The 12789-nt window shown below is 42.0% G+C and overlaps 1 protein-coding gene across 3 annotated transcripts in view; it reads right to left on the reverse strand.

Annotated features, from left to right (window-relative positions):
• ZNF827 (zinc finger protein 827) overlaps nt 1-12789 on the reverse strand; it is a 635524-nt gene that overhangs the window by 422313 nt on the left and 200422 nt on the right. For all 3 annotated transcript variants that reach the window (XM_078676888.1, XM_078676891.1, XM_078676890.1), the window contains exon 2: nt 9217-10239. In XM_078676888.1, the coding sequence (XP_078533014.1) occupies nt 9217-10239 (1023 nt within the window). The remainder of the gene's footprint in view (nt 1-9216; nt 10240-12789) is intronic.

Genomic DNA, 12789 nt, shown 5'->3' on the forward strand with positions numbered 1-12789 from the left:
GGTTTTTGTATGAAAGGCTTAACCACTGCATGCTTCCATTGTGGGGGAACTTGCCCTTTGGGAATGGAAAGGTACCCTGCTAGAACTCTACTACTGGCAAAGAGAGAGATAGCGCTCCACTGGTGTAACGGGATCCGCCCTACTATTAAGGCCTGGCTATGTAGCATGACATATTGCGACATGACGAGTAAAGTATATTCAACGTTTCAACCCCCACTGCCAGACCGAAAGATATTTGGCAACCCCTCAGTACCTATCTTCTCTTTTGGAATCAGATGCCCGGAGCCAAGAACCCTACTCCCCCTCCGCTGCATCCTGTTCATACTCTGCCAGTCAAGACACTGTTACATAGAGTTTACCTTTTCCTTTGTCACGCTACCTATTAATTATCGTGCCCTTTATGAAGTGGTGGGTCTTGATGTTTTCTATACACATCACATTCTCGGATGTATCGAACTGACATGATGTTATTTGATGTATTATTATGTGTCTCATGTTCATGTTTTCTAATTGTGGAAAATGAGAAAGTTTAAAAACAAAAAGAAAATGCCTACTTTCTAAAAGTGGCATTTTCAGACCTGCAATTTAAAAAACAACTTCACTAAAAGATGTATTTTTAAATTGAGTCCAGAGATGCCAAACTACAATTTTCTATTAGCTCCCAATTGCAAGATACACTTGAAAATGTTAAAAGGCAGCTCCAATACTGACCAATGGGAGAGATCGGCCTTGCGGTAGTAAAAAATTAAATTGGCAGTATTTCACTACCAGGACATGTAAAAATCCACCAGTACATGTCCTACCTTTTAAATACACTGCACCCTGCCCATAGGGTTACCTTGGGCCTACCTTAGGGGTGCCTTACGTGTAATAAAGGGAAGGTCTGGGCCTGGCATTGCACTTGCCAGGTCGATATGGCAGTTTAAACTGCATTCACAGACACTACAGTGGCAGGTCTGAGACATGCTTGCAGGGCTACTCATGTGGGTGGCACAATCAGTGCTGCAGGCCCACTAGTAGCATTTCACTTACAGGGCATGGGCACCCACAGAGCACTGTACTAGTAAATCAAATTGGCCAATCATGGCGAAACCAAATACAATTACATTGTAGACCGGAAGCACTTGCACTTTAGCATTGGTCAGCAGTGGCAAAGAAACCAGAGCCCAAAAACGAAAGTCAACACACAATCAAAAACTGAATTCAGTGGCAAAAAGACAGGGTGAACCATGCCAAAAGGTGCCAGGTCTAACGAGCTGAATGAAGTTATGTTGTAGTAAGTAAACCATTGGCTCATAATTGTGAAAAATAGATACATGTCTGGTTCTAATAGGTTAGAAAAAAAAGTTTTGTGCCGCCAGTAAGGTTACACGAGAACAAGGCACGAGTCGGGGGACCGCGCGGGTGGACGGCGTCCCTCCATTTATTTTAAAGGGTGGCCGCCGTCCCCCTAATCAAAAGCTAGACTATCTAAGATGACGAGTTACTTGCCCGCACGGCCGCTCCTAACTTTCTAAGATACGTACCCGTCCATCACTGTCAATCTTGTGTAGCGCGCGAATGCGCTACCTATCAAAGTTCTGCTTTGCCCTCTGCAGTGTTCATGGCTGGGAGGCCGAGCCGAAGCGGGGATAATTTGCTATTGGCAGGCCAGGCATGCAACGCCCATTGTGCTCAACGGGCTTCAGCCCCACCCCCCCTCGTGTTGCAGCCCGGGATGAGACAGCTTCCTGGCCACACACACAGCCGCACCGAGTACTTCACAGGTCTTTAAAATATCATTTGCATGTGAATGAGGCTTTGTTGTTTTTCATCCCTTCTTGGAGCCCCTGAGTCTCCACTCGATATATTGCTGGAAGAGTCAGCCCCCCGAAAATTTTAGCAGCCCACCCCGAAATTTGGCTCTAGTTGCGCCTCTGTGGCAGGCCTACTGGCGATGAGGGAGCATGGACACATGCACGGAGGCCACTGCAATGTCAACAGAGAGCTCTCCCTGGCGGAAAATGTTACACCCCTTAGCAAAACACAGTGTAACAACAGCTAGTATAACACAACACATGGTCACAACATGCAAAGAGAAGCAAACTCAACTCGAGGTGGAGGATGTGAAGATTGGTGACTGAAAGTGGCAAGCCACGTGTGTGTGAAAATATCTGAAGGAGTCCCGGGAGTGTTAGTCTGCGAAACATACATTTCTGAATAAAGCCATTTATGACAGGAAAAGTGGAACTAGAATGTTATGATGATATTAATTGTGTGAACTCCTGGCGCATTAAATTCAGAGCACAAGCATGCATGAAGGTGAGGTTATGAAAGCATAGCACACTGAAGTGGCACGGCATTCATAAAGAGGCCAAGCCTGGTTTATGCATACCAAGTAGTTACCCCTAAACCCAATGATCCTTTATAGTTGTCTTAAAATTATTAGTGACAATAAAAGTGAGATATAGGGGAAATACAGATGTGTCAGGAAAGAAAACCACAAAAATATTCAGCACACATCAGAGGGCACAGAAAGGGAAACAGAATTTTGAGAAATGGTCAGCTGTGGTGTCCAGCTGCAGCAGTTCTAGTGCTAGGTTTTTTCCCCCCGCAGATTGTGTGTTCCTCAGTTTTCCCTCACACTGTTATCCCTGTGCCACTCCAGTTGTTCAAAAGCACACTGCACTCTGAGCAGCTGCTTCCAGTGGCACCACTGTGTGTGTGCAATAACCATGTATTCAGTCCTTGTATTGGGTACCTTGTGACATGTCTCTATTGATATAATTTTGTTTACATTTGGGAAGCATCGGGTGTACCTCTTTTGGCCAGCTTGACCCTGTGTTAATGTTGTCTTAGGTTCTATTGATTTGCTTGTTTGTGTTATCTTTATCACTCTTATGGAATCTTCTCCTGTGTATGCCCATGGTGTGTAGTTGCTGTACTTCGGCTTAATGTTACACACATGACAAGCTTCTCTAAACTTTCTCGCGTCTACGTCGTGTGTTAGTTCCAGTATTTGTAAGTCGCCTGAAGCTTCCTTGCGCAAAACTACAAAACCCCCAACAAGATGGGTTACCGGTTTTGCCAATGCTGTTTCGGGGGTTTAGGTGGTCAGAGGAGGGAGGCACATGAGGGAGAGACCAACACGGAGGAGGGGAGGTGTTTTCCAGGTTGTGGGGGACCACAAACGAAAGAGAGTGACAAGGAGTGCGGGGCAGGGGGTGTTTTCAGGGCAGAGAAGCACACAGAGGGGGGAGAGAGTAACACAAAGCATGGAGGGAGTTTGCAAGGGGAAGTACACAAGGAAGAGAGCAACACAGAGCAGATGGAGCTTCTTCCTGGGGTAGAAGCACAGAACGGATAGGGAGGAACAGAGATCATGGGGAAAGGGCGGTTTGAAGGGGAAAGAAGCGTACGAAAGTGAGAGAAATATAGTAAAAGGGGAGAAACAAGCAAACTGGGATTCGCTAGGGAAAGCACACAGGAGAGATAGCAACACAAAGTGCAAGGGTGTTCAGGAGGTGAAGAAAGCACATGATGGAGAAAGCAACACAAATCTGAAGAGTGAGATGTGTGGTCAATACTTGTGTCTCGACTTGCCAATCTTGTTCAACCCTCCCATGAAGCATAGGTACTTTACCATCGCTTTTAATTGGCTAGCTTTTAGAAAGTTAAATTTTCGTTGCTTGAAGCATGTGTAGGCTAATCAGTATTTGCTCTCCAATTTCCCACAACTATAGATTGCATTTGAATGTGTGAACATGGTATGAAAAGCAACTTTTTATTTCAGGTGTTTTGCAGCAATTTCGAAATATTGTGGAGATTCTCATTGCTGAATAGGGTGCAATGACTGATATCTATTACTTTGCACTTTATAGCTTGGTTTTTACTGATGGAAAGTGTCACTCTAAGCGTCACACATACACACTGAAACCATGGAAATGTCGCATATAAGTAGGGCTCTGGTTTTTTTTGGTATTTATTTTTTTAACATTTGTGTCTATATTTATCCATATTTATCTTTTGGCCATTTTATCTGTACTTATCCATATTTATTGTGTGCTTTGCATATAAATGAAGTTGTCAAACTGTACATTTCCATATTTATTTAACTGATAGACGCGCACTCATACTTTGCTGTCTGTCGAGTTTTAGCTATTTAAGCTGGCAAATATTACATAACAATACATCCACTTTAAATTCTATCATTATACCATGAAAGTTTGTTGACATATGCCATTATTTAAAGAAATGTCATCCTGTTTTTTAATTTCCATGCTGTCCAGCTGCTGGTCTATAATTCCTGAAAGACAGCATGGAGAGTCACTTACAAGTAGCACAATTTTCTGTATTTCTCCACTTAAAAAAATATATGCAGACAGAAAAACATTGTTTTCTGTCTGTATTTATCTATAAAAAATCCATGAAAACGGGGAGCCTTACACATAATCATCCTGAAAACTTGGCATGCCATGTTTTAGTATGCCTCGCTTACAGCACTTAATGGCTTGACTTATTTAGTTGTACACCCAACTTCATCCACATTTGGGCTGGTAATTACTCCAAACAGTGATCTTAAGTCACAGGCTTAAGTACTGTGCAGCTTCAATTGTTAAATCTTGCAATACGTGCACATGATAGATCTGCTGCACGTGTGATACCACTTCCTGTTGTGATGTCACCTCCTGTGACACCACCTAACTTGAAGAGTCCCCCCACTTATTTTGTAGGACTTATGCCCTGCACGAGAAGATGTAAAATATTTAATTTTAATAGCAGGTGACTGGGCACATCCAGATTCTTAAATGAACAGATCAATGGCACTGTGGCAAAGTCTGCTTATATGAAAGAGAGAAACCCCTCCTCCTCGTCTTCAATTAGTCTTCGTTTTTGCAGCCCCTGACGTGGGAAACTGTTTATACAATCAGATTCCAAAAGAAAACCCGCTACTTTCCTGTACCAAAAATTAAGCTTGAATTCTTTTTTCTGTGTTGCTTTTGTGTAATAGAAACCATACATTATCGGTCATATTCGTGATTCAGGTATTTGTACTGACTACTTCCAGGACTCACTTCACCTTTTGTAGTGTCTCCGATCTTTAGACCAACATGCCTAGACTGACTGTATTACGTCATCTGTTGATGCACTACGGAAGTTACACATGATGGGTTAATGAAAATCTTCCGGCGACAGTCATCAACTTCTCTATACTGTTAATTGCTTAAGATTTAGGAGTGGGACTTGCAATATGTTCTCCGATAACTTCTTTTTTCAATTCATAAAAAAAAAGTGGAATTGCAAATGGGAGAACGGTGCTGAAATTATTATTTTAACCGTACTTAATATTTTTCCACATATTAATATTTCAAATTTGACTTAGAACATTTCTTGGCTGTGGTCTAATAAATATAAGAGGCACGCAAGGCTTTTCCAGAGAGTTTCAACATCAGTGTTTTTGTTGGGTGTGCAAGAGGTATTTCTGTAACCACCAGACCAAGTTTTTAGAAAAATATTGGCTTGAATAACGATTCCTACTTTAAATTTGAAACAACCTGATTCTTTTCGTTTTAAATATACTTTAAAAATAATTCCACAGCGTTGTGTGGTTTACCCAGCAAACACAATGACCTATGGTAAACACGATCCTCCTTTAAAAGGAGGCGCGTTCCATCTTTAAAAGCACGACAATATATTCCAGAAGCACATTTCACCAGCCCTCAAGCACTTGGTGCCACGTGTCTACTCTGGAAAAGATTGGTATTTCCCAAAGGTTACTGATCCAACATACCAGCAGTGTTGGGGGGGGCTAGAAAAAGGGGGAAGTAGTAAGTCCAAGTTTAACAACAATCTCCTCTTTCATACAGGAATGAACCCAATAACAAAATAATATTTAAGGATTCTTCTTCGGCATTTCAGTTGCTCTAACCCTTGAAAACCCTCTGCAAGCGTGCCCCAAGAATCACCGACACTGCCCAATGCTTTGTCTAAGCGGGGCTGGACTGGTCATATGGAACACAGAGTAAACCCATGGTAGATTGAGGACCAGTGTTTTTCGGGGTGGGTGGATGGAGGGATCATCAACTATTGCCTGGCATACAGCCCTGAAGGAACAAACAATTTTCTTGCAGACATTTATATAATTTGGACTCACAAATCTTCCTGGAGGCGGGAGGATTTTCTCACAACATTCACTCCTTACACCAGGAGGATGGTTTGAGGACTTTTTCCGAGAATGCCTGCAACTGTCAGTCCACCATTGTAATCCAACATATTTTCAATCGAAAGTAAGTACACCAAGAGTTCCACAATAGAGTTATCATGCTGGCACCTTCCGCTGTAACAAGTAAAAGATCCCCCACATCTGCTGTCATTTTCTCCCACCCGCTTGCGCCTTCAGACTCTACCAATAGATAACTGAACTATGGAGGTTTAAAATTGCTACATGCAGTAAAGGTCGTGTGTTTATGTTTCGCTCACCATCCAAGCGTGAGATATCTCCTGAACAGTGACATCAGCCATAGAGGATATGATTTGATGCTTATCTGCCTTGTCTGTTACTTTAAGGCTAACATATGATTCCATGAAATCAGGGACATCATTATTCAGTTCCTAATTTTCTTTAATATCCTAATGCATTCTAAAGTTGTAGCCGTGGTTAATTTCCATTGTAGACATTGAACCAACACACGTAAAAACAATAATCTGCAAAAGGAAAACCCAGGACTGGAACAATGTTGCTGTAGACACAAAGTCATATGGTAACCTTAGGTAAAATCGAACTGTTTTCAAAATTGTAGTCCTGGTCAAAGAAAAATAGTGATGATTTTTTGCAGCAATACCTGACATTCTGGTAACCCCCCAAACATGAAGCAATGGGTGTCCAATTCTTCTCAGTAGAGGTTAGTTCCTTGGAGCGTTGTAATTGTTTCAAGATAAACACAGGTGGTGGTACGGTCCGCAATCCATATTCCAGTCAGAATTAATCTTCAATAATATGTCTAATTAGCGGGGCCTGGGGGCAAATACTAGTACTACGTTTCAGGAAAAGAAGAGAGGCTGAAGTATGTTTAGGTTTCACTGAAAAAGAACTGAGCCTCTGAACTCCGCCTTTCACCAAATGAACCATGGCAGAATTGATCAAATAAATAATTTACACAGTATTCGTAACTCTGATTTGTGAATGACTATGTACAAACACATCTAAGTAATTCATGCACGTCACAAGAGTATTGCATTACATACACAAGACAATGATGTGTGTGTTCTGCAACAGCTTCATGAGCAAACTCGCACCTCGAGAAGCATTAATAAGGTATGTTTTTAGTGCCAAGAACAACGAATGTACCTTAAAATAACTCAAAATAGAAGGGATAACATACTCAAGAGATCTAAATAAAATCAACTCAGTAGGCTATAAACAAAATACTTACTCTGCCTTAGACCGGAGTGTGTCATAGAAAACCTCGTCAAATGAAATTGGACTAGCTCAGTGGTTCTTAACTACTCAGCGGGTCCGCAACTGTTTTACAAACTTAAATAATATTTATATTAAAAAATGAAAATTAATAAAGGTTATAAAAATGAAGAAACATAATTGAAAATTTGAACACTTTTTCAATATTTGATTGTGAAACAAACAAATATTTAAATATTTGACCATGTGTTTTGTGTATACTTGTTTTTGTGTATAGTTTCGAAATTCAAATCATAGAAAGTGTTTTGGCCAGGGGTTCCTCAGCATCGAATAATGACTGAATGAGGGTCTCAGGATTCTAGTAATGATTCATTGTGTTTCTGTAGGAGACAAACTATTAAGAACCAGTGCTTAATTTGAGTGGTGGTTGCTGGTGGGGGGCACCAGTACTTATTTTTGGGGACTGGTGCTTATTTTTCGGTATCAGATATTTACCAGGTGCAAGATGGGGAAAAACACACAGACCAGGGAGGCAAAGGAAGAAAAAGATGACAAAACTGGCACAAACAGAAAGCAGGAACCTGAAAGAGTCAGAAAAAGGGTAAGAAAGTGTTGGGTGGTAGATTAAAGACTACTAGTTTTGGTATTCAGCATGCCGACATTTAATTGCACAGCTGCCGGCTTCTGAGCAGAGCTTTGGGCAACAGTACTCATTCTTTCACAAATTAAGCACTGTTAAGAACCATTGGTCAAGCTCATGATTCAACTATTTAAACAATATAGGGCTAAGAGAGAAGGTTGAACTGGAACAGTGGTTAGGAAATCAATGGTATGAACTAACTCAACTAGACTACTTCAATATTTTATTCCTAGTGCCCGAATTAAAAGAATAAACTGAAAACGTCAGAGGTTGTTTGGCTTTCATGGTTTGTGGTTTCACCTCTCAGATTCCATTAACGCATAGAGAAGATTCAGCTCAGCTTACTCACACATATCCGTATCCAATAGTGGACTTAAAGCAATAGGAATCAAAGATGAACCCACCATAGGTTTAATGAGATCCAACATTAATAAGGACTCATGCAATGATCCTCTGGAAACCAACTAGGGCACCGCATCCTGGCAGTGCACTACTGCTGAAAAGCTGCTGGTGGCACTGCAAGTGACCCAGCCACTCGTGCCATTCAAAGAGAAAATGAAAACCCATCGCTTCTCCTGGCTTTTTTTCCAATTGTCCTACTTTGTTCAAGCACCATTAGATCTCTGCCGCAGTTAATTTGGCACTTTAGAAAATAGCTGTAACATATCATAACCTCATGTTTTAAATATACCGTCTTCAGATCTTCAGAACAAGGTCGAATAGTTTGACTTTAGAGTGATCACCCTACTCAGCAGAATTTTCTGCTTGGAAATTGCGTTCGTCAGTATCATTTAAGTGGAGGGATGGCTATTTACTTTTTGCCTGTCTTTCCCTTTAAAACCTAGAAGCTTAAAGCTGAAACACGCCATTATTTAATTGTCTCAGCTTTGTGCTACACTAGTGAGTCAATTTACATTTTTATCGTGAACAAGCAAAAACACTGATTACTGCAATCATGTATACCATCAAAAATAAACCATATTTCCTGAATCTAGGACGTGATTTTGTGGGTATACAAAGTATTTCCTCGTTAGCAGACACTCACGTGATATACAGGGTATTTTGCCTTCCAAATTCAGTAGGTTAACAACACAGGTTTACTGGTGTGGTAGAATTTATGTTTCATCCTACAGAAGAATAATTCATAATATAAAACCGCATTACAATTTGTGGTGCCTACCTGTACTGCTGGGCTTAGAGGGTTTTCCCTTTGGTGAGGGCAGGAGAAGTAGTTCCAAGGATGGGGGCGGTGTCATCTTTTCTTGTTTCTTGTTCTCGGACACCTGTAAGGCATCCTCTGGAACTAGTGACTTGCTTTTCTCTGCAAGAAGGCTCCCAGCTGCCCTTGCGGCGACCTCCTTGAGGAGGGCAGCTGAAGACGTCATGGAGGCCAAGGAGAGGAAAGGGCCAGGAGGGGAAGCATGTTCCTGCCCTGGTACCATGTTCCTCTCACTGACCTTCTTTGACAAAGCCGCCAGGGTCGAGCTGGCGGACTGTGAACTGAAGGGTGAAGGAAAGGTTTCAAACCGCAGGCAGTCATCTGTCCTCGAAAGGGATTTGTCCTGAAGGACAGCATTGGCAGCAGCCTTCAGCTTCATGATAGCTGAGTCCGGGGACAAGCTGCAAGTGCTGTTGGAGGTCTGTAACCACTCGCTTGAATTCCATATAAACCTGTGGCCGGCACTGCCGGAGTATTGGTCGCTATGTTCCTGCTTCTCAGTCAGCTTACGGGCAAGGACACTCAACTGTTGGGCATGATGTGAAGATGATGGAGAGAAGGAGAGATTTGGAGTAGGGGTCACAGGGGAGTCTGTCCTTCCATTTGAGGTGGTGTCTGTCTCAAGCTTCAGCGTGCCGGCCTCCAGCAGCCGCCTGAGGTTGCTGCTGCTCAGGGACCTGTTCGTACCAGGAGACTCTGCTGCATCCAAAGGGGATGCAACTGGGGAAAGGCAATCTTGACCCCGTGAGGTATCCCGAAGCACCTCGTTCTCACCGGAGCCCAGCTCAGTGCTCCCACTGGGAGTCGCACTTCCCAGTGAGGTGTCCGGTGAAGTGGAGGTCTCACGAGTTCTGTCCTCAAGTGATAGCTTAATGTTTTCTTGAATCTCTCCATAGGAAACGTCCGATAGTGTTTCAGAAGCATTTCCAAACCATGTGTCGTCTTCACTTTGCCCGCCTTCCTCTTCCTCCTGTCTATGGCCATCTATAAGAAAGGAGAGAGACATGAAGATTTACTACAACGTACAGGAAAGACAGGTCACACATCTTGAACTTAAACCTGCTGCACATGTATGTCCCTATCATAATATTCTGTTGGCGAGATTCTTCAGAGTTTCTTTACATGCGCACTTCAGCACAGACATCAGTAATACTATTCCAACAAATCTACCAAATATTAGTTTTTCGCATCTTCTGGTAACCCATTGATACGATATTGAAAATGTAAGAAGTCAAGTATTTTACTAGAGTCTTGTGGTTTATAATGCATGTGCTGCCTACTGTCAGATGTAATGAAGGCAATGCCTCAAGTCACACTGCAGTGTTCAGTGGATATACAGATCTGGCTGTAATCTGAAGAGGACAAGCAGGGGGAGCAGGAGGCGCACTCCCACACCAGCGCTTTCCAATTCAAAGCCAACTTCACCACAAAACTCAGCTCTCTTTTTAAATCCCCACCAAATACGTTCTCCTTGAATACAAAAGATTTTTTTAAATCTTGGTTGTTAGATAATAAAAAACAAAGTGGTTGAAGGAATGCCTGAGTTAATCGCAGCAACCGGAGTACCTTGCGCCGCATTCAAGTCCATCGGTTTTTGCTCACTCATCAACATTAAGCAGGGAACAGCTATGCAGAAATCAGCCATGGTCCTTCCCCAGTGGGAACAGTCTAGCCCAAACTATAAGGCTAGGTCCCCTCTAAATGGGAAGAAAAGCAACTTCAGACTGGTATCAGTCTAGCCCAGGGCTACTCAAAGTACGGCCTGGGGGCCACTTGCGGGCCTCTTGACAATTACATGTGGCAAGTGAATTTCATTAACATGCATTAACATGCAGAAGCATTTTACCATACCACTGCATTGAGATGTATTTGTTTTTAGGTGAACATTTTTAAACATGAATTTAGAAACATTCATGCTTCCCCAGCCCACCATGACAACAATACCGATAGTAAACTAAAAGGCAAATCAGTTGTAATGTGCAACCTCTGGGTGGCCCAAGTTTCTAATATATGTGGACAACATTATAATCAAAACACGGGAGTAGGTTTTGTAAAGCGCACATTCTGAACTCATGTATTTCGAGATCCTCTTATATGCCATAATGAAGAAAAAGGATGCAAAGTGAAACAAATGCCTTGGATCACGCAGTTTGGTCAAGGGGAAAGCCAGGATTGATCATAAGTTTTTAGGTTTCACATTGTGCAATTCAGCCACTAGATGTACATGCTTCGTTCCCCTATGACCACCTTAAACAATCCCAGACCCCAGCTGGCCCTCGGTCACAACACAGACCATACTTTGAGGACCTTGGGTAAATGTTTGGGAGTACCCATGGTCTAGCCTTTGCAAGCTGGTGAAAAGGTTCTTTTTATTGTTTTATTGCAAGCATATGCCTCAAATAGAAAAAGAAGACAACACTATGCCGCCATCAAAACGTGGCTGCCATACGCTTGCAAAAACAGATGTAGATTTGAAAATAACTTACTTTCTGCAACTTTAATATAACAGAACAAGAGATTCCTAGCAGGGAGGTGTACTAAGAAACAGCCTTACAAACTCTTTTCATTGTTAATGCACATCACAGAAAAATATGAATGGTATTGGTGAGCCGAAAGGCTTCTATTGAATTTGAATTACTGTTACCTAAAGACAGTTCAAACACACAAGGACGACTAAACAAATGAGAGAATGGAAAGCAAAAAATCAGTTGCAAAGTAAAGCATCAGTTCACTGGCCCAAGACACCGAAGTGCACTTCTATTTAGGTAGACGTGCACATGTGATCAGGAAAATGGCCTCATTCAAGGTGAAAGAGAGATAATGTGGGCAGGTCCATTGCCCCATGTGGTGTACAGAAGCAAAATGATAGTTAAACAGACAAATGAACGAAGATGGCTGGCCTAAAGCCCCTCTAAATATGTATATCGATACATACATTTTTTTATGAATGTATTTATTTACAAGAGGGTCTCCCTTAAAAAACATGAAATGGAATGTGCCCAGAGAAATTATCTGTGGTTCAGGTTCATTTAAGTAACTTTTATAATGTGTAAATGAGTCTCCCTAAGTGGGAGAGGCATGCCCATGCAAGGGTCCCACACTCATTCTGCGCTAGGGACTAATGCACACCTCACTGACTTTGCTCAAAAGGGCTGGGCGATAGGGGCTTGCATGTGTTACCGAAGAGGGTGGGTGTGATTTATCATTTTGCATCGGGCAGTTTCTAAATGAGAAAAAGGTAAGACTACTTTGCACATGGTTGGTTCCTAAGTGCAATGGCACATACAAACTAAGTAAGCACTGGAAAAGCCAAAAGGTCTTGTGAACAATGCTGGCTTTTTTTGGCTTTGTCAATCTTGAGCTGTTTTGTTATCACTTGTGTACAATTTTATTGTTGGGCAACTGCCAGGCCATCACCAATATAAAACAATGGCTAAAAGCAAAATACATTTATTCATGTCATGCAGAAAACTAAAAATTACTGCAAATTTAAACAAGATTTGACACCTAAAAATGAGTATTGCATGAGATGTG

Source organism: Lissotriton helveticus, chromosome 2_1, assembly GCF_964261635.1.
Source record: "Lissotriton helveticus chromosome 2_1, aLisHel1.1, whole genome shotgun sequence".
NCBI lineage: Eukaryota > Metazoa > Chordata > Amphibia > Caudata > Salamandridae > Lissotriton > Lissotriton helveticus.